The sequence below is a fragment of the Amphiprion ocellaris genome, chromosome 5 (genome assembly GCF_022539595.1).
Source record: "Amphiprion ocellaris isolate individual 3 ecotype Okinawa chromosome 5, ASM2253959v1, whole genome shotgun sequence".
NCBI classification, from domain to species: domain Eukaryota; kingdom Metazoa; phylum Chordata; class Actinopteri; family Pomacentridae; genus Amphiprion; species Amphiprion ocellaris.
Genome location: NC_072770.1, coordinates 24,283,485 through 24,309,910, shown reverse-complemented (window position 1 = coordinate 24,309,910; position 26,426 = coordinate 24,283,485). Strand labels below are relative to the sequence as shown.

Genomic DNA, 26,426 nt, shown 5'->3' with positions numbered 1-26,426 from the left:
GTCTCTATCTCTAATGTGAGACATTGTTTGTGCACTGTAAAAACATTTACTCTCATAACAGTGCGCGCTCCCTCCCTTCGCTCTGTCCCTCTTGACTTGGTGACAGACCTAAAAGCCTTTTGTTGCAATCTTAGCCAATGGAGACGGATTACGACACCGGGCAGCTGAGATATATAAAGAGCCCCTTTTTGACCGCACTTGCACATTTTTCAGTGACACATCTGAACATTCACACACCTCCATGGACTAAATTGTACAGAAGACCCCAAAACAGCCATTATACTACATGTGAGCGGGCTATGCATTCACCAGGCAGATAATCTGTTCACTTTCAGTCAAAACCGCCTAAACCGAGACACACTGGAACGCACTTTTTTGAAAACTTATTGCAAAGGCTGGTGCTGCTGCTGCACAAAAAAAAAACGCAACTTCGGGGTGATCGTATTGGATTAGATGCATGTCAGTGATTTCCTGCCTTTTGTAGGCTGAGGCAAGGAGCGGCGCACATCCGAGAGAAGGGATATAACGGGATAAAGCAAGGAAAAAGACGAGAAAAGAAAGAAAACAAAGTTGCATTTCCTGGTGTCCGCGCATCGTCATGCCGAGGTACAACTTCTTACTGTGCTTGATGGTGCTCGTCTCCCTGGGACGGTCGGGGAGCGACGAGCCCAATCTGCTGCTGCCTCCTGCCAGCGAGACGCCCACGGATGCCGGGCTGTCTCTACTGGACGAGGACGCCGGTTCCCACGAGTGCTCCGCCTGTGTTTGGAGGGAGCAGAGCAAAGTGCTGAGGCTGGAGACCATCAAGTCCCAGATCCTGAGCAAGCTGCGCCTCAAGCAGGCGCCCAACATCAGCCGGGAGGTGGTGAATCAGCTGCTCCCCAAGGCGCCGCCGCTCCAGCAGCTCCTGGACCATCACGACTTCCAGGGAGACGCGTCGTCCCAGGATGAGTTTATGGAAGAGGACGAGTACCACGCCACCACGGAGTCAGTGATCACTATGGCCTCTGAGCGTGAGTAATAGTTTACAACCCAACAACGATATTGTCTCCAAATGCGTCATGCGCGTAATTGCGGAGCAGATAGGTTCAAGTGGCTCAGGCCTGCTGCGCGGACAGTAGAGCCACTGGGTGCTCTTTCAAGTCAGCCACATAACCTACTTTTAATCATTTTGGTGAGGGGAGTTCAGCCCTGTGCGTCTGACTGATAAAAGTAGACAAATGGCTCTGTTAAGCGTTGGCCACGGCTGTCAAAATAGGGATTATGTGCGAAGCTGATAAATCAATAATCAGCAGCCTAAAGAGCCTCGTCACTCTGAAACAGACAGCTCCAAGATGGCCTGGTGAACTTTTGTTTTCATGGTGATGATGGAGTGGAGTGTTTTAGCTCCTCAGTCCACCTCCAGCTGTCATGTCAAAAAAAAAACTTTCCATTTTGGCGCATGTTCGACTGGCAGTATAAAGGCATGGCACAGCCGTGTGAATGTCAAGTGCATTATTAGTGTTAATGCAGCATTTGGCTGGCAATGGCATCACTTTATCCTTTATGTCTTCTGTTTTTGGGGTTTTTTTGCATTCAATCCTGGACTTATGATCACGTCGTGAGCCCCCCCCCCCTCCTCTGACAATTTGCTCGCCCTCTTATAGTTTCCTATAAATCCACAGATAAACCGCAGGCAGGCCCCTTGGAGACATTTTATAAAATTACTGTTGAACCCTGGCAGCTGTGCTCTATCGGTCTTTTATAGGAGGCTCTACCGGTTTCCCTGCTGTTCATCGCAGTGAGAAAAAGTGTGTCCAAAAAGCTGCTATTGTTCCCCTCATGCAGCGGCCCCCCTCGGCTGCACTTGCCTTTTAAATGCGAAGTTTATAGGCGCAGCTCGTTTTTTTTCACCACGAGTACACAAAGACAGAGAATCACTTCGGGTCGAGGGGAGTGTGTGACCTTTTCCTGGCGAATCGCGGGGTTCAACAACATTAACACACGTAATATATTCTGCACGAGGTGGATGAAACACACTCATAATCAGCTTTTTTCTTTACTCTATGACTGAAAGACAGGCCTATCTATCTATCTATCTATCTATCTATCTATCTATCTATCTATCTATCTATCTATCTATCTATCTATCTATCTATCTATCTATCTATGTTATTGAATAGTTTTTGACTTGGTGCAGGTAAATTGTAATATTTCCTTATTTTATACTGACACTTTTCCCTCCTGACCTGTCCAGACAGGCCCACCTGTCTCTGTCATTATACCACAGGAAAAAAAACATTAACTGACACGTGAACTACTTAAATATCATCTCAACATCTTTCCTTTTCCAGCGCTCCTGCGCCTGGCCTGTAATTACTTTTCAGCTATCACATCATTCATCACTTGGGTGAACCTCGGGCATGTCTTTAAATCTTTAAAATTGAGGATTGCTGTTGCTCTGGACCCATGTGAGCGACTCCTTTAGGGCATCATTGCGCAGCTTAAACCTTCAGTATTACAGGTAGATTATGGAGGATTTGATTTATCAGAGTTTGAACGGTTCACTTCACGTGGCGGTTAGCTTTCAGGGCTAGAAATGATAAGTACGCTTGAAGTAATCTATCTGTTTCTCATTACTTGCTCACACACACATAAATTGGATGCTGACAATGAAGATTCTCATGCATGTGATGTGCAGATGAATAGTCTCCATAATTAGTCTCCATAAATACAGAGGAGGAAATGCCTAACACACTTGCTGTACACTACAGGAAAAACAGCAGCTTCAGATTACATTCTTAACCCTCACAACCACACGCACACATGCATATACACACAAAGCGATTTGACACCTTGTCAAGCCAGAAAAAAGGCATTGACGCCGGCTAATTGTGCATTTCTGACGGCCCCATGCCAGCCAGAGGAGCTAATGACTGACATTACTGCTGAATCTGTCATGCTACAGCACTTCCTCTCTCTTCTGTTAGCTTCATCTCTATACGTCAGCTGCAGTTTTTATCATCTCCCCCCCTCTTCTTCCCCGTTAGCCCCCTCTCTTCTTCTTCCTCCTCCTCTTCTTCTTTTTTTTTTTTACTCATGGAAGAGTTGAGAGAATGAGTGCATCTCTTTTGCCTGTGGCGCCTTAGTGATCCCACAGGATTAAAAGTGCCTTTTTCTGTCTCTCTGATAGAAGGAAGGACTTCAAACACTATTCCCTGCGCACCTCAAACCTAATCACCCTTTCATGGTCGTGCACACTGCCTTTGATGGGCCATGGGGGTTCACACAGTACATACTGAACTGGACCTGTGCCAGAGTTGCTTCTTAGTATTCACTCAAGGTACGTGGGTGCCGCAGTGGGGGTTGAGAGGGTCCATGCTTCCTGGTCTCTAATTACTATGAAATTTCATGGAAAAGTACATCTATTTATATCATAGTGCAGCACTTTATGTACTAAAACATCTCCCTCTATACAGCGTGTCGTGTAGGTAACCGCTCCGCACGTTGCTTATGCATTAGAAGTGACTCAGTTCTGAGCAGTTCATCGGGGTCGTTTTTCAATGAGATCTGTATTTTTATTTATTTATTTATTTATTTATTTTACTTAAAAATATATATGCATCCATACATCATGAGAAGCTGCAGTATGTTGATTTATGTGTGCAACTGTGCGTAGGTGAAGTGTGTATTTTAGAGCTGGGTTTGTTTTGCCTGGGGTGAGGTGAGGATTTGACCCCACTAGTCTCCCATTTGTCACCTGTCCACAACATTTAGAGCAGACCTTCCTCTGCCACCAGCGACCTCCTCCTTCTTTTTGTCTGTCTGTCTCTGTATGTTTTGATGCTGATGAAACCACACACTATGTGACTTCTAGAAAATGCCTGTAAAGATCAGTAATAGGAAGAAGGAGTGGCACCTTACTGCTTTTAGATCATCATTTGTTGCAGTAACTAAAAGCTTATTGCATTACTGGTCTTTTTTATGCTTTGAGTAAATTTATTTTCAGTGCTGTGTCTGTGATTTTGTCCAGCATTGAAGCACCCAGCAGACAGCAACACTGTCTTTCTCTCCCTTTCCAGCCTTGATTCCATGTTTACTCCATCAAACGGAGATGTTGGTGAATCTAAAATGTGGGAAGTCAGTGGCTGCTTGCAAAAACAAAACCTTGGGGTTTCGTTTGAGACACAGGCTAAAGAAAAAAAAACACCTCTTAACAGCACTCTCACCTCTCAGATTTGTCACTTTTAAACTTTTTTCTCCCTTCATTTTGTTCTGTGTCGTAATCATGTGTCAGCCAACATTAGGAAGCACTCTGCCGCCATCATTATGTAATCCTGTTTAAATGAGGCACATTCGGTATGAGCGCAGGCTTACACAACTCTTCAGTCCATCTTCACACATGTAACGGTATGAGTGTGCAGATTTCCCCCGTGTGCATACTTGTGTGGACACATAGAGGATGCTCACACACACCTACTCACACAGTCACACACACACTCCAGAGAAAAGTTCTCCTGTTGACAAAAAGGGTCACAGAGTTCACAGCTTTGTGATATATTGGAAGAGGAGACTATTAACCTCATCAGGTCTCTTTCTTTGGCAGCAATGACGAACCGGTAGTAACTTGAACACTTATCCCCCCACCACACGCGCACACACACACACACACACACACACACACACACACACACACACACACACACACACACACACACACACACACACCCACACACACACTCATCTACTAACCACTCCCACAAAAAAACAAGTCTTTTATAGTGTTGACCCTATAAAAGGGTCATTTCCTGAAGGTGCAGGAACCATAAAAATTAAGAGGGAGAGCGCTAAAAGGACAGAGCAGCAGAAGTCAGACTGTCTTCAACTCACTGGTCAGTGTTTGCTGGAAGTTGATGACTATGTGAGGTTTTTATAGATTTATTTATTCCATGGAGGTCTCAGTTTGACGATGACACCTGTTCTCCTTGTGTAGTTGCTGGCATCGGCTTAGGGAAAGATAAACTTTGGTGTTGAATTGTTTGGACGCTGGGGCACGACCGGTTTGTTTAAAAAGAAGTAAAAACTTAAGAAAGGTCTGTAGGACTGTAGAAATTGCACAACATACTGTCAACTTTATGGCTAATAAAATTTCAAAGGGACCAAAGTCTATTAATACAGGGACAAAATTTCCCCAGGACCTCAGGAATCTCACTCCTTCCACCCTCCTTCCTCTATTCCCACGCTCCCATGTACCAGTCGCTGCAGCCGGTCCTCTCTCTTGGCATTTGGGAATATGCTGCTGTAGAATTTGATGCATTCTTTATCAAAAATACAACAAGACGTTCAGGAGAATAGATTAAAGGACTGCATTAATCTAAATTTGGCTGTGCAAGAATATTTTTTGCCTCCCGCTTTTTTCTGCTGGTATCACTGCCGAGCTCTTCGTTGCTTCTTTAAAAGATTTCAAAGATCGAGTTAGGTGCACCACGGCTCATGCAGCGGGTATGAAGGGGAGTGGAACGGAACAAGGGTAGTGAGTCCACAGGGAGCAACAAGCAGCCCAGTTCTATCCTAAAGGGACAGAAATAATGGAAGGGTTTTATAGGTACAATTAAAAAGACCTGAAACAGATGTTAGGTTTCACTAATAAAGGAAATAATTACTTCACACCAGTAATTAAGCCCTATGTAGGGACATGAGTGAGGAGGAGGAGGAGAGGGAGGAGGGGAGTGAAAAGATAAAATGGAGATCATTGAGGGGATTATTGTTGATGGATGCGTTCAGGCTCTGTGTGGTCGTGTGTGAAGAGGTGCTGAGGATCAGTTTATGGAAGAGTCCATTAAATCTAAGAGGCATTTAAGCAAACGAAATGCTGCATGGGCATAATGTTGGTTCCCATGAGGGAGCCACTGTGTTGGAGAGAAGCACAATTAACAGTGGATTACCTCATGATTATCTACATGAAAATTTAATTAGCCTCTTTTCTGCAGTGAAGGAGAGCAGCTTCTCGCTGTATTTATCACCTGTGATTGTGTTCCTCCTCACGGTGCCCACAGCACCGCAGGACATTCATTATGGAAGTTGTGAAATTGCACGGTTCAAGTGATTTCTATAGGGACGAGAGCCAAGTTTGATTTATATAATGTACAGCACAGATGGCTAAAGACAAGCTCATAAGGGGGACTATAGATATTTTATGTTGCTCGGAAATTCTCGAGGAAACAGTGTGGAGGGAAATGCTTCCTAGAGGGAGTTTTGGCACAATCTGGTCACACTGACTTTGTGTTTAATGAAAACTCTTGGCTCAGGCTCTGACAGATTTGGGTGGCTTCAGGGATTTTTTTCAGTAGCTGAGTGAACAGAAAACCTTCCAGGGAGAAGAGTTGCACCTTTTTTGTGAATGTTAAAGGGAAATGACTGGGAAGGAAGGAGTTTTGTGGTCAAAATCAAAAAAGCAGTTTACATGCTATTTCAGTGTCAAACTTGAGTGAGTGAAGGTGTTGGTCTGTGGCTGTGCAGTGTGTGTTGTAAATCACTTGTCGCATGTGATAATGTGGAACCAGCTTGTATCCAGGCAGGTGGTGATAATCTGTAGAAATCTGTTGCATAAAATAGCACTGACTGAAGAAATATATATCACATCATCACCATACGGAGTGGCATATGGCTCGCCTGCAAACCAGCAGATGATCTTTACATCTGTATGAGTTTCTATTATCTAAATGATAATGGACGGAGAGAAAAATAGAAGCACTCAATCGCCTCTGGAGTGATTACTGCCTTCCTTCCGTTTTCCACCAGTCACCGCTGTGTTACGTCCTTTTGCCTCAGGCTTTGGCCTTTTCTGAAACAATAATCTCACAGGAGGCCTGCTGCTAAACTGAATGCCACACACACTTGGGTGAACTAACACACTGTTCAGTTGCTGCACATTTCAGAGAAAGTCCTACACTAAGAAATTTCCAGAAGCTTTAGCCTGTAAACTTGACAAAGAGTCAGCTGTTGACATAATTTAGGACAGTTATAATGATAAATGTGTGTGCTGAAACAAACACTGGCACTGTTTCAGTGTATTTTGGGAAACTTGGTTGAAACTCAAACGATATTCAAGGGAATTCCCCTTAGAACTAAATACTATCCAAATCTGTGTTGCTACTTCTGATTGGCTTGAATCAACAAAAGTCTGCTCAGCTATGAGGGAGCAAAAATAAATGTTAATTATTTTAGTTTAACGACGACATTTTGGACTGACTTTCTCTAGGGGCTTGATGTTCCTTTAAATGCAACAAAAAGAACTTAATGGCAACATTTAATTAACATGTACGCATTCATTCCCACTCTGAAGCCTGTCATCAATACAAAACAGCAGCACTAAAAACAAAGCCTCCAAATCAATCCAAACCATCTGTCTGTCTTATCCTGTTTAGGTGTTTGCTTATGTAAAGTGTGTGAAAAGTTTTACATTTGACAGAGCAGAGCGCTGTGCCGTGACATTAATGTCTTGCTTGTATGTGTGGATGCACACAAACACAAGTGGTGGGACCCCGGCGTGCTTCATGCTGTCCAGCTGTCCACCTTATTGCAGTTCACTGCACGCTCACTCTTCCCGTCCTGCTGTCCAGCAGACGTTCCCCCTATGATACAAACATACATAACACTAAAAACAATGAGTTTCGAGTGTGTTCGCTGCACACGGCCAGTTTGGAGCTTGTGCATGTTGTGTGTTTATGTGCGGCTACATGTTTCCGTGTATGTGTGTTCACTGGGCTAGAACAGGGAGCATTAGGACGTGTCTTTTGTTGCTCCTGGGGGGCTACTGTGCTCAGTCCTAATAGGAGTCTTGTGCCTGCCGTTGTCCCAGGGGAGGGCTTCTGAATGAGGGGGTCTAACTTCACACACATACACACTCCCCCCTTCTATCCTCAGCTCCAGCTCGGCCTCCCCCACCACCCTCTCCACTCCCCTGGGACTGGCCGAGAGACAAAGAGGGAGTGGGGCTGGGGTGGGATGGGATGTTTGAGGGGGTGCACTGTGGCCCCTGTCTTATTAGAAGGGTCGTGAACGTGTCACGATGATTAATATGCCGAGGTGCGTGGGGATACCCTAGAGTCACATTTATTCAACGCGAAGGCTCCCAAACACACACTCACCACAAAATGGCACATTTGCATTTCCCATTAAGAAAAGAAAATATAGATATATATGCAAATGAAAGTCCTATCTAGGTTTATACCATTATGCATTATCCATTTGGACATTAACAATAGATGACCATTTCTCTCCCCACCCCATCTGAGCTGCGTATTTTCACCTGATTGGCATATGTTACCACACATCTACACACCATGCAAACAGTTTGGATAATGTTTCTTTCCCAAATGTGAGTGTCAAGGTCATTTTTAAAGCTTAGAAACATCTGTGTGATAAATCCTGTCAAACTATCTGACACTTCACTGTGAAGCAAATTTATCATCCAGTTTAATTTTTGTACTTTGCTGCATATTTGGCAAAAAATAACAAAAGGGTATGGAACAGGAAATCCCATGTTGTAAGGTTTGTTATCATGTTGTGATGTTTGTGTAGAGAGTTTTTTGTTGATGTAAATATAGTGACGCTGCCCTTCATTGCAAAAGTTGACAACATGAAGAATCATGGTCACCCGCATCATCAAAACTGTAAAAACCTCTGTGAAATTGCGATAACCAAAGAATAATTTATACCAGTGTGACTAATGAAGAATCACCTTTAGCCTCACTCATTGGTAACATGTAAGATTTTCATAGCATACTAACACCTTAAAGTCCCCGTCCATCTGTTTTCAACAGTTTAACTGCCTCAGTTCTCGTCTCCCCTCAGCAACATGGTTGTGTTTGGTTATTTAAAAGCATTTAAATGGGCTACGATCATATTAAAGTGGACAGATGGCATGGGGAATAAACCCTTATATTCTATATGCCTCCCCTTGCATGCATGTATAGGAGGCTAACTATGGAACACAGGTACCCAGGGACTCCACCAGATGTTTGATAGGCTCACCTGCAGGCCTGCTGTGTGTTGGCAGTAAAATTCATGCGCTGCATATGCTGCAATTATACCACAGGGAAATAAGCTGCTGTAATAATGAAGCAGGCTGGAAACATGAGGAGGAAAAGCAAACAAACCTGTTTCCTTTGGAAAAACACAGCCTTTGTCCATACTTCACGTGGGTTTCAGCTGAAGTGAAATGAGAGGAGCGTTCTCACTGTAAGTTCATCTTCATTTGGGCTGAGCAGAGAGCTGTTATCACTCCAGTAGGTGGTGCTGAACACAAAATCTAAAATGATATCTTTACTGCGGGATTGAAATCAGACTGTTAAAGCACTGAGCTGTAACTAAGTAAATTGTCCAGGAAATTAAGCCATAAAAAGAGCAGCCTTGCAGTTGCAGTAAAATTATAAGCTTTCCAGCAGTAATGTGTTCTGGTGGCAGGAGAAAAGTTAGTTCAGGTAGAAGGATTAAATGTCCCATTGGTTTTCTGATCTTTACAAGCTAGCTGTGCTCGTTGTGCTCTGGTGCAGCTCTCTGCCAAGACGTGGGGTGTAATTAAGCTGCAGGCATTTATCCTCCGTGGCTCGCCTCTAGCTTGTGCACTTACAGGATCTATAAAGGCACAAAATGATTTCACCTATCAATGCAGGCATTGTTTAACATGACGTAGCTCATATGTTGTGCATGTGTGTTTAATAACTGTGGTCCTAAATGGATCACGGTGTACAGGCCCGGCTTCTCAGATTACTCCTTCTCGAGAAAGGCCTCTGCTTGAGAACCTGAACCGTTTCAGCTCTGAAGTATTAGCTGGATTGTTTTACTTTCTCTTTTTTTCCTCAGCAACATAACAATGGCGATGAAAACAGTTTGCAAAGGACGAGCTGGTGTGTGTCCGTCCCCATCTGCAGCGATTAAAAACGACAAAAAGTAGTAATTGCAAGTAAACCCCAAGCAAACTGCAGAATCATTCATTGCCAGTTTTGTGCTGATGAGCAAACACAACACCACCCACGTTAATTGCTGTGACCCCAGCAACCCACCAAAAGGAACATTGACATATTGTTTGTCCAGCGTGAGACACTGTATAATTTACACTCACTAATGACTGTCCTTGGAAATACAGGCTGAAGGACCACGTCTGTCCCTGGCTTGGCCCTTATTCAATGTTCGCCCTGGACTCTTCTAATGGATAGTCCATCTGTATCTCCGTGAATTCATATCCCTCAATGCATGCCCATAATTCAATTACAACACTTGTTTAGTGTAAAAAAACAAAACAAAAAAACTGCCGGTTACAGTGTTCTCTCCTGGTCAGTTGAGGTTTGATAAACAATTCACTATTGGCTGGAGAATCTCCACCCTAATCAAAACAGAAACAAACTGTGGCTGATTCAGCGCTGTTGTGTCGCTGAGATTTCAAATGACTCTCTGGTGAAAAGGCGTGATGTGAAGAAAGACATATTACCATTGCCACAGGGTCGACCTTGACCTTCAATCTCAATCTGGCTGTTAGGGCTGCCCCTCCCCAGCACCCCTGAGATGTAAAGAGGCTGACAGTTTTGACCCCTGATCCCATTTCTTAACTAGGCTGAGGTGCCAAATAACCTTTTGACCCAGGAAGCATTTGCAGGTTGCCTGAGCAACCTCAGATTTAGCAATGATTGACAGGTCCATACTGTTTTTTTTTTCTTCTTTTCCTTTAAAATTCAAAACAACAACTCCTCTTCAACATAAGTGACAAAAAAATGACTTTTTTTTTTTTTTTGCCAAAATCTGTCGTTGTAGTATGTCAAATCTGCTTAGAGATAATGGGCAGATTAAATATTCTATTGTACTCGGTTGGCACATTGTTATGCCAGATAGATACAGAATAAATTTCCCTTAATAAATGAACGCTTTACATGGAAATGAATGTATGAATTCAATAGATGGATGTCATTATATCAGATGGAGGTCTATGTAAATGAACCATGTGCAGATTTGACATGTGGTGCAAATCACAGAAACACCAGAGCCCAAGATCATGACAGGAATAAATCTGCCTATTTTAGGAGACGCCTTGTGCTCTCTGACGTAACCCTTAATCCACACCCCTAATATATTTTCAGCAAAGGTGGAGCCACTAAAAAAACTTGGGATGTTTTAATTTTGCTGTTGGTAATGTAGGGGTAGACCATTTCATTATGACTGACCCAGGGGAATCTAAGGTTACCATCTGGCCGCTGGCCACCATTACTGATTCTTGTTTTAATATGCAAATGTATCTGTTTTCCAACCTTAATGTAATCACAAATGTAACCCGACTGAATAGACCGACCAGCAGGACCCAGTGCGCATATGATGACTGGCAGCCGTCATGCAGATAGACGGAGGACGGCCGTCAGTTTACCGAAAAACATAGTTCTCAGATTCAGTGCAGGTGTTGCTGTTTTACAGTTTGATGCTGCAAAAGACACACTGATCATTTTCTCACACTTTAAATTACAGGTACTTAAAATGTATGTTAAGTTTCACAAATAGAGTTAATATTGATCACAAGAACTTGATTGCATTCCATGTAAAACAACAAATATGTTGGCAAAAGCAGTGTGTTACTGAGCTGCTGATGGTATACTCCGGTTCTGAATTCATTCACTGGAGCTGCACAAAATGTGTCAGAATGCTGTCACTTCTCTCTGCCATGCAGAGCTGTGAAAGTCTTTATTATCGATGTGCAGAACACACACATCTTTCTTGTCAAGTTCAAAGAAAAAAAATTGCTGCTGTGATTTGTGGCTCCAAAGAATTCACAGGAATGTTAACAAAGCCTCCAAAAATATCATGTTTTTCAGGATTATAGACAGGGAAAATCCCATTTTCACTTCGGCAATAAAACCTTTTTGTTTGCTCTGTGAATTTATGAAAGTTGCACCAGTTTGAGTTGATACTTGAAAACTGCTGAGAGATGTTGCTGATTCTGTGTTCCCCCTTTCTGAGCAAATTCTCTTTTATCTGAAGTTCTTACTTGGCTCTGGTTGAAGGATACTTTTTTAGTTATTAATAATATATGCAACCGAGTGCAGTGGTTTCTTGTTTTTTTTGCAAAAGATAGATTTTGTTAGGTTCTTTGAATTAACTTAGATCCCGCTGCTGCTAATGATGGTCATGATGAAAATTATGATTTTGCATTTGCTTTTCCCAAATACTTAGTGTTAAATTACTGGTAAAACAAACAAACAGACAAACTCTGGTTTGCAGGACATGATGTATTCATTATTTCTCGAACTAGCAGCAATAATATTTTTTATTTATTATTTGTGATATTAAAAAAAATTGAGTTCAATGAAAAAAATGTAGGCTTAGGAGGATAATTCTGTGGTTTAACAGATAAAGTTAGGCTTTGATCAAGTGTAAGTGTGTAAGTGAAATGAAAGTCATTTTTCTGATGATAATCTTGATCTCATATGTATAGAGTGTCCATATATAAATGTGTCTGTGCTCTGTTCCACAGCGGAGCCCCTGGTGCAGGTGAATGGGAAGCCCAGTTGCTGCTTCTTCAAGTTCAGCCCCAAACTGATGTTCACCAAGGTGCTGAAGGCCCAGCTGTGGGTGTATCTGCGGCCGCTGCAGCAGACCTCCACCGTCTACCTGCAAATCCTGCGGCTGAAGCCCGTCACGGAGCAGGGCAGCCGCCACATCCGCATCCGCTCCCTGAAGATAGAGCTCAACTCCAGGGTCGGCCACTGGCAAAGTATTGACTTTAAGCACGTGTTGCAGAACTGGTTCAAACAGCCCCACACCAACTGGGGAATCGACATCAACGCCTTTGATGAGAGCGGCAATGACCTGGCTGTTACCTCGCTGCGACCCGGAGAGGAGGGGCTGGTAAGGACCCTCAGACCTGTCCCTGGGGCAAGATGGTGGGGGGATAATCACATCATTACAGCTCATATTCATGCAGATGTCAGTTCATATTTCAATCAACCAAGGGCAGCAAAAATCGAGTTTGGAGCAAAATTTGAGATGCACTGTACAATCATAGGTGGACTGGACTAAGGCTGACCTGAACAAATAGTCATTAATGAAAAAAGACAGCAACATTGTCATCTCATTTTCTTTCTCCTCACATTTTTTCTTTCATAAATTAAAAAAAAAAACGTAAAATAGACAAATCTAAAGTAGATATTTATACAAGGTTGCAAGCAGTCACTGGTAAGGCTACTATTACCGATGCAAGATACTGAACTTTTGTTGGGCTTCACCTCTGGCATTATATCCCTAATGCTTTATTTTTGTTTAAGAGTACATTTAAAAAGTTCCCAACCCTCTGTAGAGCATGCTGGTGTATTTTTTGCTTCTGAATATTGTTACCTGCATCCTGCTATAGGCACTGTTCATTAAATTATCAAAACCGACTTGCACATTGAATATGTTCAGTAGATTGTACACAATTATTAATCTTAAGTAAGTTTTAATGCTCGAATCAGTGATTCTAATTCAATCCACTTTATGTCAAATTCAGCCAATATCTCACCACAACTGTCATACAGGAAACCCGGCTCCTGCTTCTGTCTGAGAAGAATGTTAAATCTGACAAATGCTAACTATTAAACAATGTTGACTAGCAGAATGTCAGCAATGTTTCTCCAGAATCACAGACTCCACCTTTAAGGATTTGAAGGTCGTTTCTTCTCTTTGAATTAGATTCATGGTATCCAGTGACTGCACAGATCACATTCTTTAATGCGCCATGAATGAAATATGAAAAAAAGTCTAAAACAAACTGTCAATGGATTTGAGCCCCCCTAAAATGGAAGCTTCAATCTACATTATACATATGAAAAACTAGAAAACAATCTGAAGGAATGTTAATGTGCACCATACTGATATCAAAAGCCACTTTTTGAACCGTGACCAAAGCAGCTAACAGCCGGGCTTCTTTAAAGGAGCATATGGTTGCAGTAGGCACGTTTTTTTTTTTTTGTGAAAGTTTCATTTTAACCGCCTAAATTAAAAAGTCAGGCTGGAAACAGAACAGCTTCCCGCTAAAGTAAAGCCACTGATCCCAAGGATTTGAAGCCCGCTGCTTGCATAATACAAGTGATCTGTTGATCCTCTGCCACTTCTGTCTTCAAAAGTTTAGTTTGTTAGAACTATCACAAGAGATTTTTGAAGTTTATATGTAACAACACAGGAGGAGATTCAGTTTATGCCATTTAAAATAATGTCATAGTCTCTAATACCAAATAGTGTATATTTTTAAAAAAGATGCGCAATTAAAAATGTAAAGTCTATCAAACAGGGATGTATTGAAACACCATTTGTAGTTTTATCCTTAGTAGAATACTTCATTTAGATATGTTAGTCATGGCCAGTCTATTTAATTCAATCCAGAGAAAACACAGCTGCTTTGTTTGGCTTAGCATTTATCATTTATTCGTCTCTGCATCCCATCTTTAAATCCAGCACGAATAACAACAACTACACAGTTTACACAGTGCAAAGACTGTACGCACTCTTAAAAAAAAAGTTTATGTGCTTTTTTGTGGTGTTCACGTTGAGCATTTCCATATTTTCTTGTATGTATGTGGATGAAAATGTTAACTAAATCCTTATTTCATTATGGCTTCTCTTGTGACAAATGTTAATAACTTGAAACATATAAGTGAGACAGATCTCTGAATAGTTTGAGTTTCCTTAAACATCCTCAGTTGAAAGGATGCTTCTGTGCCTCAAGCGGGATTTTTTTATTGTATACAACATTTATCACTGCACTAGTCTTGACCTACATATTTGCTTAGATTGTTTTTTTAATGGTGAACCTCCGGGTCTCACGTAATGGATGGGGCTGCACGGATGAGTTCAAACTTCAATCTCAAAGCAAAACCATCCGTGAACCATTAATCCTGTTAGAAATCCCACACTCACTGCGACTGACAGTTACATACAACATCTATGTTGAATTATGTAGGCCACTTATCCCAGTTAAGCAACACCAAATATTTACCAAGTGGTTATTTGGGTCAGATCTTCACAACACATATCAGAGGTCAGCTCTGGTGTCTTGGCCAATAAATCGCTGCCCTCTGAGCACACAGCAGTGTGCAATATTATTCTTCCACAAAAAAAGGAAAAGATCAAAAACACAGGCAAGTGTATAAAAATAAAACAAAACACAACAAGCAAGAAAGAGTCAAACTCTGCTTCTCCCTGATCCTCTGGGTCTTTTTTTCTACAACAAAAGCCTTAAAGGCCAAGCTGACATGGTCTCACCACAACAGCCTTTCAGCTTATTTCCTCCTTTGAATGCGTCACAAAACACTGTGCTCGAGCCCAGCTGGAATCACTGTGGGGAGAAGAAGGCTTTGTAAAACAAACATGATGGAGTAAAATATTTGATCTGCTCGCTTTGCCCAAAGGTCAAGGTTATGGTAGCCTGCAGATGACCTCCTGGGTCATGGATCAAACCAAGCATACAGAGTTGGCCATCAGTGTTAGAAAAGGCTTGTTTCAGTAAGCTTTGCAAAAGTGCTCAAATGGCACATTGTGTTACTTTTTTAAAAAGTTACCAAAAGGTAATAAAGTTAGGTTAAATATGAAATGAGTAGATGTGGAATTAGCAACAGGTTAAAGCTTTTTCTGACTGACTTACCAGTAGGTACGAGAGGTAAAAAAACCCAGCAAACTATGGTAATGTTGTGCTGGACTAAAGTCATTTTTCCATCAGATATTTATGACCTTTTAAGACAACCACAGCCATCACTGATAACATTGAAGATAGTTCTGTTTAATCCAAGTGTCCCAGTGAGTCGTGGCAGTGTGGCTATCACTATCACACATGTTATTTACACCTTTGCTTTGCCTCTCGTGACACGTCTGTTCTAACTGTTTACACTGATCATCAGTTTGTGTTTTTAGCAGAAAACATTCACTTTGTAGCTCGGCTACATTTAAACTAGTGGATTCAATGCATGAGAGAAAGGTCAAAGGTCGTCCTCACTTGCATGAGTAAGATGTTTGTGGAGCTCTTTGTCTCCACCAGGCTGACAAAGATATGCATGAAAAGATGTTTGTGGAAGTAATGACAGAGTTCAGTGTCAGTTTGAGAGGAACACTTTAAACTAGCACACACTTGAAACAACAAATCTCAGAACTTGTGCTTAATATTTTTTATTACTAGAGTTAAATGGGAAGATTGATACTACTTTCATACCTATGCATTGAATATAAACCTGGAGCTGAGCAATGGTTAGCTTAGCTTAGCACAAAAACTGGACGGAGGGACAAACAACTGGCCTGTTTTTTTCCAAAATACAAAAATACTCCTCTCAGCCCCTTTAAAGCTCACTGATTAATACATTTTATCGTAATCATTTAATGTTTTTACAAACAGAAATAAAAACAAGTAAAACAGAAGTGCAGAGAAGTCTTTATTTTGTTGCCAGGCAACCAGCAGAGACACTTCAAGGAAGAACTATGTGGATAAACAAAGTATTTATCAAAGAGTAGCCTCTGTAAACCTCAAAGTAGTTGTCACTTTTACATCCCTGTTTCTGTACAGATTAATGCTTGCGTAGGAAACTTCATCATCGTTCTACTACAAACACATTCGTTTGTATTACTTCAAAACGATCGCTACGGGTGGAGCTGAGCGAAGGACGCCACAACACAGTCTCCTCGAAATAGTGATAGAGTGGCAGAATGGTTAATTGACAGAAAAACTTGGTAGGACGTTACTGAATGATCCTCTGCACAGCTTGAAATTGACAGTCTGGTAGCTGCTGCTCAAAGGTTGTTGTCGCTTCCTGTACTGAGGGGAACTTTGACAGTGGTAACACGTAGTTTGCAGAAGGCTAAGAGAGAGAGTACGTGAAATGTGCAGCCAATGGCAGGCTTATACCCATCGTTTACATCCAGTGAGTCAGACTAGAACAGATGAAACTAACAATACATGGCCTGTTAAATAATGAGCCCTGGAGCATTTAAGCCTCTGCTGACTCTATCCTTGAATGCGAAGGTAAGCTAATTACTTCCTGATATGTGAAAATGGTACTAATCTTCTCAATACATGCTGAAGCCCCTTTCAGACATGTACTCCTTTCCATTTATCTGATGGCATTTAAACGTGTCGTCCTAATGTGTGAATGAGCACCCTGATAATTTTACTATAAGAACTGGGATGACAATCTTACTAGAATGGATCTAATAACAGTTTATGTGTCACTTTCAACGTGGCACAAGTCTGAATTGCAGGCATGAAATGGATATGAATGAACACAAGATTACTGTTGTAGGACTTTGTTATGTGTAGTGGGTGACACAACAAATATCTTACTGTGGCTCTGTTCGTCACAGTTGTGGGAATGTCTGAGTGCTTTAAACTTCAAAGAAACTTTAACAGAAAGTTACATATCTCAAAGGGCTTACAGATGTTAGTCTCTGTAATACGAGTAACTGCAAGTCTCAGAGGTTTAAAAAGGAGCTAATGTGCCAAATCTCAAATCTTCCACCATGTGGAAGTTTTCTCTATTTTTCTTTATATTGTTGTCATCAGAGCTTTTCCATATTTTTCAGAATAATATTGTCACAAAAGGAAAAAAAAAAAAGCATCCTCTTCAAGGCCAATTTCATTGTCTGTCATTTTCTTATCCAAGAAATAAGCTCAACTTTCAGAAAAAAAATAAGCATATTCACCAAAATGTTGATTCCACTTATAACATTACATTATGTTAAAGGATGTTTTAATGTGCGTTCTTTTGTACTGATGAAAAGAATCTTCAGCTACTAGTCAAATATTTGTATTTTCTGCGATGACTCTGCTGTTGTTCTCTTATAACCACCTCTTTCCGTCTGTCCTGCCCCTCCTCCCCCTGATTCCAGCAGCCGTTCCTGGAAGTGAAGGTTCTTGAGACGACCAAACGTTCTCGGAGAAACCTCGGCCTGGACTGCGACGAGCATTCCACCGAGTCCCGCTGCTGTCGCTACCCTCTGACCGTGGACTTCGAGGCGTTCGGCTGGGACTGGATCATTGCCCCCAAACGCTACAAAGCCAACTACTGCTCCGGCCAGTGCGAGTACATGTTCATGCAGAAATACCCGCACACCCACCTGGTGCAGCACGCCAACCCCCGAGGCTCGGCCGGGCCCTGCTGTACCCCGACCAAGATGTCCCCCATTAACATGCTCTACTTCAATGACAAGCAGCAGATCATTCACGGCAAGATCCCGGGGATGGTGGTGGATCGATGTGGCTGCTCTTAGGCTGCAGGAGGAGACACACACTCGTGTACAGCCCACATCAAACCACCCAAAACCCTTACGGAGCTCCTCCCCGGCACCAGAACCCACTTCTCGGCACCAGATCTCACTTTTGCTCAGCCACAAAAGCATCCCACTGGGTTTCCATTTTTCCAGTAATTAAATTGATTCTAACTGTACAAAAAGTTCTGAATGAAATATGAATCAAAAAAAGAACTATGCTATGGAAATACAGTACATTCTGAATGATTTGAAGAGGTTGTGCTTGTGGAGCAGCTTCAGAAAACGGTAAATGAGACACAACTATGTCATAGAGTACGTGTTAGTTTTGTGGGTTTTTTAATTATTTTTTTTTTTTATGGCATCTTTGTGAAATGTCCAGGTTAGTGGATTGAGATGGCGGGAGACATAAGCATTTACAATATTTTAAAAGCAATTTTCAGTTCTAAGGTGAGTTTGGAAATAACTACTATTGCAGATACACTTACTTACGGGTGAGATTTGATCCACGAAAATATTTTGCAAGGGGGCATGAACAGAATTGTTTTGCAATCCATCACTGTAACTAAAAAGAAAAACACAGAATACGCATTAATGTGAGGAGGATTCACGTCTGGAGATACTGTTAGGATAAATCCAAAATCTTGTTTACAGATGTTTAGAGATGTAAAGTGTTAAGGAGATCCAAAACCAAACCTATACCCACTATTAATGTATAACACCCCAGTGTGACATTCTCGAGTATCTACGAAAACCTCTTCACAGTTACTTTGATCTTTTATTTGTAGTCTTGTAAAACTTAAAAAAAGGAAAGAGAAGAGGTTATACTAGTTTAACTATATCTTTCAAAGCAGATTATTAAAGTCGGTATAGCTGTTTCTGCCATTCTGCAAAGGTACGTAATCCAGTTTTAAGTTTGTCTTGCACACTAAAGTCTAAAACAAAACTGAGATGTAGATGCACTCTCACATCTGGAAGAGGAGGAGGAGGAGAGCAAGTCCTGTAGGATGACAACAACCTTTTATCCAACAAGGGAAAATACACTTTAACACATTCAACAGAGAAGTAAATGCACTGTTTCATCACTTGAAGAGGCTTGGGACTGAATATGTAATAGCAAAACAGAATCCACACTCTGAAATAACATACGCCAGGGTGTCGTCGTGCTCAAATGTTCGCTCTGTTATAATCTAGGTGAATTATTGAGCTCAAAATAGCACAAAACATGATTCCAGTTGTGTCGCTAGAAGTTTACATATTTCTACTTAGATCAGTGTTCGCATCTGTGTAAAAAAAAACAAAAAAAAACTGAAACAAAAAAACACTTAAATTAAGAAAGAGCAGTAGCTACATTACTCCTGTCAAGCCACTTCATTCACTTTTTCTTGATGGTAGTTTCAGAAAATGCAAAATCCTTTAACTGCAGTACTGTACTAAGAAAATATAGCTTTTATAATCCAAAACAAACCACATAGCGTGCAAAAAAATGAAAAAATAAAAAATCAAGAGAATGTAACTCAGCCACTGACTTTAGTTTAGAGAACATGTTTGATTGCATTTTGAAATGTCCCCATCCACTTCAACCTCAACCGTATCATCATTGTCCTAATGGAGAAAATATTGTTAGTGCTTGAACACAGAGTAGATTAGTATGCTTGAAGCTTGTCTTTGTCTCCTGGATGTCAAAGCAAAGATATCCTTTTGTTATAAACGAAAGCACTATGCTGTTGGATAAAGGAAGAGCCTTCTGACATTATATATAAATGATATATGTATATATTAAAAAAGGGGTACAAAAACCTTTTTTGGGGCACTCTACCTTACCAACAATAAATTTTGCACTATGGGACGTTCATGGCGTGAGGAGGTAAAGTGTTGTTTGTGTTTTACCAAGCACAAGAGAGCTTGTACAGTATAGGATTTAAAAAAAAAAAAAAACTATTCAAGCTTCTGGTGATAAACCGTAAACTAGAGAGGTTATCACCCTTCTTTTTGATACCATCACACTTTCCTGACTTTGTCTGAAGCGGGGGCCTGTCCATACACTCACACACTTCGATCCAATCTGGAACCTGGACGTACTGTACCAGCGGCCTGAAAGGCCTCCAAGCCCACTTTGGGTGATAAGTCATGTGTGTAATAAGTGTCTGGATCAATGAACATAGAATGCTTTAACTGGAAGTGGCCCGCCCATCAACTTTAATCTGTTACCACGTTAGAGAGAGACTTCATCCTTTTGACTTAAACAATGTGTCGACTGTCTTGCATAGACGTGTTTTTGCCTTTGTGTGTGTTTTAAGTGAAAGCACCCATGTAAGAATGGGAGGAGTATCCAGGGATTGTTAGCCAAAGTAGAGGATGACATGTTGTGTGCTGTAACTTTTGTGATCGCAGGAATATGCTAGAACATTTCAAAGGGAGGAAAAAGTTGGTTTAGGGGCAGTGGTTGGAAAAAAAAATTAAACTGGTCAATTGTCTATTTATTAATAATAATTACAATGCATTTCAAAGTCTGTCTACCTCACTTTAGCCTTCTAAACACCTTGCTTTTTTTTAAATAAATTTTAAAAAATGTCATTAATTAATCTGTGCAAGCATTTAACTCGTAAGAACCTCCCCTCATCCCCTCCAAAAATAATGTAGATGAAACCACAGGGTCCCCTTGCTCTCAGGTTCAGATTGAGTTATTGACAGAGTGACTGATGGTAGCGGCTCTTGTAATGTGTGGTCAAAAGAAATAATTAGCTGTGCCCACATCTGTGGCTTAACTATGGTTAAAGCTGTTGAGAAGTTGCATTTTGAATTTTAGTGTTTGTATACTGGTATGTGTGAGAGTTTTTTTCATATAAATATATGAGAGTAAGAAATCTCTATGTAAATACCTACCCAAATGTTGACATTTATGATGTTTTGGACAGGTTCACCGCTTCTAACGTTTTTCTCACTTTCCCCCTTCATTCCTCCGTTCTTTGTGTAGTTAAGAAAAAAAAATCACCCCAACTTTGTAGTTTAATGGTTGTGCATATGAATAACTGTTCAATTATTTTTGCCTTTTGTTGTTTATTTACTGTCATTTTTCTTTTGTACAATAAATCATTTATTTAGCTTATGGGATTTGCTGTTTACTTTTAACTGCTTTTAGCACGTCTGTGCAAATATGGAACTTTGCATCAAAACAACAACAATAAAAAATTTTAAGTAAAGAGTAATAGATGCATAAATACATAATAGTTGCAAAATCAGAAAGTGTTACTGTCACATAAATCTAAAGTTTGCTGATATTAGCCACCTGAACGACTAGTTATGTGTTTAAAATCACTGCCACTGTTCCCTTATTTATTTTTCCCTCAGAAACACTCAACAGTTTGTTCAGCAGAGAGCAGTAAATTCAGATTTTAAACTTTTACTAGTCATCACCAGTTTGAGTCAAGGTGGACAAATGTACAGTTCAAGCTGCAAATTGTGCATTTTCATGAAGCAGTGCCTTGCCAGTTTTTGGAAAACATCTGTTTACGAGACAAGGTGAAAGGAAAAAAACAGCAAAAGCAGATCCGTCTTTATTTATATATTTGCATAAATAAGAAATTTGAGTTTTTGTTAGTACTTTTAGTGGCATTAAACATCATCATGTCTAATTAAGTGCATTATGTGGTAGAAGTATTTTAAAATATTCTGTCTAATTATTAAACAGAAATTCAGACATGTCAAACATCAGGCTGCCTGTTTCTTTACTCTAAAGCTGCAAGATAACCTCAGCTTTAATTAGCTGGTTCTTTTAAGTTACGAGTGGTTACTAATAAAATATTCATGCAAGTATTAGTTCATGTTTGTGCCACCTGCTTCAAACTGCTAAAGCTTACAGAATGGTGACATGATTCACTGCAGGATTCACAGTTTGGAATTTGAAGTGTTATTTTCAGTCATTATTATACAGGTGACTGTAGGTTTTTACTCTTCAATCTAAGGTTATGTTGTCTGTTAGTTCTTTGATTGACTATACCAGCTCTTCACATTTCTGAATGCTTTTTACAAAGTGTATGATAACAGCTTATATTATTTATTCATTCTCAGTGGGTGCCAGGTGTAACGGTTTGTTCGGCAACTGAGCTAAGAGGGAAAATTAATGTTAGAACATACTCTTTTAGATGAAATGCTGTTTATAATCACGTGAACTGAGAATATTTGAAATTATAACAACATGCATTAAAATCAGACTAAATGATTCATTGTCAGATAGGTCGGTGTAATGTACTTATTATATTTCCCCTCATTATTCATGAATACTACAACTGAAATAGATAAAACATTTCCAGAGGATTCACAGTTCTGTTGAATATATTTTTTTGCCGCCTTAGAACTGAGGCAGCAAATTTCTCGGGGGGAGATGCTGACACATTTATTTATTGTGTCATTGTCCAAAAATAGAATGTGAACTGCTTCAAACTTAGCCAAAAAATACAAACGTATTTAGCAGTTTGTACTTATTTTAGACAACAGAACAAATAGATTGGACCTGGCTTTAGTGTTTTCAATAGTAGCAGCATCACTGTGTAACACCTTGACTCACACACACACACACACACGCACATACACACACTCACACACTCTTACTTTAGCCACTGGTGGCATCCTGATTCTTGGAAAACGGTAACGGGCAGCAGAGGTGGCAGGGAGCAGATTCACCGCGAGGCTAATTGGTGAAAGAGAGCGCTCAGGGGACAAAGGTTTAGTGTTGGGGTTCGCCTTGCCATTATTTGGATTTCATATAAGATCCAGCCTGACCCAATTAATATGCCACCTGATAGGAGGGCCTCTCATCAACCTAATTTAGAGAATCAATAGGGGACAAATGGGAGTGAGAACGAAGCTCTTTTCGGATGCAAACAGACAAAGACCACCCAGTACAAGCTCGAGGAGCCTGATGCCAGCAATGACATAAACCTTTTGACAAATTCTCACTCGACATAAACAAACATTCACACAGTCCCCTGCCCCTCAAGTGCATCAATGTGCCGTACACATCATCAGTCATAACCGCCCTACATAGACAAGGGAGGACATTGATGGATGTTTTTATTGTTTTGCCACATATGGAGCAGTTGTACGAGCTGGAAATGAAGTATTGGAGGCTGAATGGTGGCCCTGAAGCCTTAAGACTGCTAACATGATGAACTCTGACCCAGCTGCATTAAATAAAGACTGAACTATACCACGGAGGCACTTGTGGAAGAAAGGGGGAAAAAAGTACAGTACAATGGGAATATTGAACATGTCACAAAGCCCTCAAGAAAGGCCAGTGGGGCCTGGGAGGATTTAGGAGGAGCTTTATGGCAATTATAGCCATAAAGTTTAGAAAGAAGGTGAATTGGGGGCAGCACTCAATAGCTTAAATTGCTGGACACAGTCATCAGTAACACCTTTTTGTCTGGCTCGGCGACTGGACGCTGTTTGGAGAGGGGAACTGTTCAGGAAAGATCACACACACTCTTATGGGATGAAAGAGTCTCACATGACAATAAAATAAACAGTCACAATGACAAATCCTCATTAAACGTTCTGATCATCGGCGCTGCAGCGAGGCTGACTTATACTGCAGATATTGTTTTGGTCAGTACCTGTTCAAATAATAAGTGTAATTTATGCTTTCGTTAAATCATAAATCATCTCCACCTTCTACAAATGGAGATGTGAGGAAATGAACGAAACACTTACAATTTAAGAGCTTTTTGCACATTTGTTTTCACACTGATGTCCAGTCTTGGTAGTTTTTATCAGGCACACATTTTTATCTTTATTTTATCTTCTAAAATATCTTCTTAAAGTGCAGCTTGAGCTTCATTTTATATACCTAACATCTTTTGTACTTTTTCCCTTTTATTTTTGATGCCTTGATCCTGTCATTTTTACATTTTGATGCCAAAAAAGCAGTTAAAATACCATTGTTGCATCTTTAGTACCAGAAGTTCTTCAATTATATTACTTCAAACTGCTAATATTGTTCTTTTAATTTCAGTATTAAGTTTTGCAAACACTGTAAGAACATATGCTTTATGGTACTTGTACCACGCATGCATCTGCTTTCATTTTCTCTGGGTAAACTTGCAGATCATGAAATCCCAGCTGACTGACGAGGTTCAGTGTCTCGGCTCTCGTGAGTGACAGCTGTCACTCTTTTGTGCTCCCAGCAAACCATCTGGTTCACAGCTGACAATTGCTGCCTCTGCTATAGACGGTGGTGAGGTGCAGCCTTGCCGGGGCATGTTGCCGCGCTGTCCCATGGACCTAACAGTTTACCTGGGGACAAGATCACCTCCCCTACCCTGGAGGAGTTCCTCTCTAACAGTCGGGGCCCAGGTAGGAAGCAACAAAAGTCTGAATTATGCTCAGGGCCGAACACCCTCTTGGATTTCTGATGCAGTGGAGGTTTTTTTTAATTCTCATGGCTGCAACACTACAGCCTCAGTAATATATTTGGACGTTGTCTTCAGTTTTTATAGATGCAGAGTAAATAGATTTATTATAAAATAGATTTATTGAAAGGCAGAAAAGAGTCTAAAGTGAAAATTATTACTTTCACTAACTAAAATTATAAATAACGACACAACGCAGGTGGGCATTTTCACAGAGCCAAGTCATTGTTTGTCACTTTTGTTTAGCTTTTATTTTGTTAGATTATATCTGTAAAAATAAATAAATAAAAGTTCTTTATTGACTCTTTCAGCGTCAGTTAAAAGGAGAAAATTGTGCTGAAAACACTTTGAAAAGCAACAAATATCCCTTCAGTAAGCCTCTCTGCTGTAAGCTAAAGCAGAATTTTCAAAAAGTAGAATTGATATTATTTTATTTATATCTACATGTAAAGTAGATGTAGATATTCTAAAGGTAAAATATTATCTTTTGAAGATGTTTCGGCAGTGTTTCTGTGCATATCGTGCAAAATCCGTTAAAGTCAATGAGAAGTCACTCAAGTGAAATATTAAAACAATTTCAAGCCACAAAGGTTTTGAGGTGAATGAGCAAAATAAACACTCCTGCAGGAGCATTAAATGTTATAAATGAGTTCTCTCTCTGGTTCTCGTAGGTACAACATCCTAACGATGACTAAAACAGCAGCTTCTCCTCTGCCAACACACACCAATCTGCACATTCTGTCCACTTATTTTGAATGCTCCTCACAGCAGTGTGTGATTACTTGAAAGTCAGTCGGACATCTCCCTTTTGGCAACAACAGCAATCAGCCCAAGAGTGAAAAACAAAACCTTTCGTCCCACGCTGTCACCCTGCAGTCCTGGTAATAATCCTAAATCTGCCTCATTTTTGGAACATCTTCAATCTGTGGCACAACAATGAAGCAGATATAGACTCAGAAATATTATACAGCGCTATTAATAAACCCACAGGCAGATTAAAAAAAAAAAAAAACACCAAATAAATGTAATGACACCAAATAAACAAACCTAAACATCAAGATGACTCTGTATGTATAATGTAGAAACTGTGACAAAGTTGTGGGTTCATCTTGTGGAGCTGTTTCAGATCAGATTAATTGGGATGATTTAATAAAAACAGGAAGGTTACGTGAGGACACAGCTGCACTCCCTCTCTAATGTGGTAAGGCTGAAATATTCCAGGTCACTGATCAAAACTCCAAAAACACAACCTCTGATCAACTCAGTCTTAAGTCCCCTTTCACACCCTCACATCACGTGCAAGAAAATGGCCAGAAAATAAACTAATCAAAGCAATTTGGCCTAATTTTTAATGCAAATACATTTTAATCCTCAAATACACTTTGAGAAATGAAGGCATCATAATCTCACACTGCAGAAAGTATGCATGTGTTTTCAGAATTCTTTTTTTAATTTCATATTTGCCTTATATAGATGTATGTAAATGAAAGATCCTGTGTGTCAGATGCCCTTTTTTTTTTGCATGATTTGAAACTGAGCAATTAATATTTTTAAGTTGTCATCGGAGAGCCAAAAATTTCCCTTTTCATGTAGCTCCAATGTTTTCATCCTTAATTTTAACACAAACTTTTTCATTTTAAAACAACAAAGACCAGTGAAATTGCTCTATGCTCGAGAATTGTGCTTTATAACTGCTTTTGCCTTTAAATATTTTTCCCACACGATGAGGATAAAGTGAGAAACCCACAGAGAGGCGTTGCTCTGCTGCTATTC

The 26,426-nt window shown here is 40.5% G+C and overlaps 1 protein-coding gene across 2 annotated transcripts; it reads left to right on the top strand.

Moving 5' to 3' along the window:
- The first annotated feature begins 197 nt into the window (after positions 1-197).
- On the top strand, positions 198-21,352 carry gdf11 (growth differentiation factor 11). Of its 2 annotated transcripts, none has more exons than XM_023287120.3 (3): positions 198-1,013; positions 12,497-12,870; positions 17,869-21,352. In XM_023287120.3, the coding sequence occupies exons 1-3, from the start codon at positions 599-601 to the stop codon at positions 18,244-18,246; spliced, it is 1,167 nt and encodes a 388-aa protein (XP_023142888.1). In that variant the 5' UTR covers positions 198-598; the 3' UTR covers positions 18,247-21,352. The 2 variants fall into 2 exon arrangements, with proteins under 2 accessions (XP_023142888.1, XP_023142887.1); XM_023287119.3 differs by having other exon boundaries at positions 17,866-21,352.
- The last annotated feature ends 5,074 nt before the right edge of the window (positions 21,353-26,426 follow it).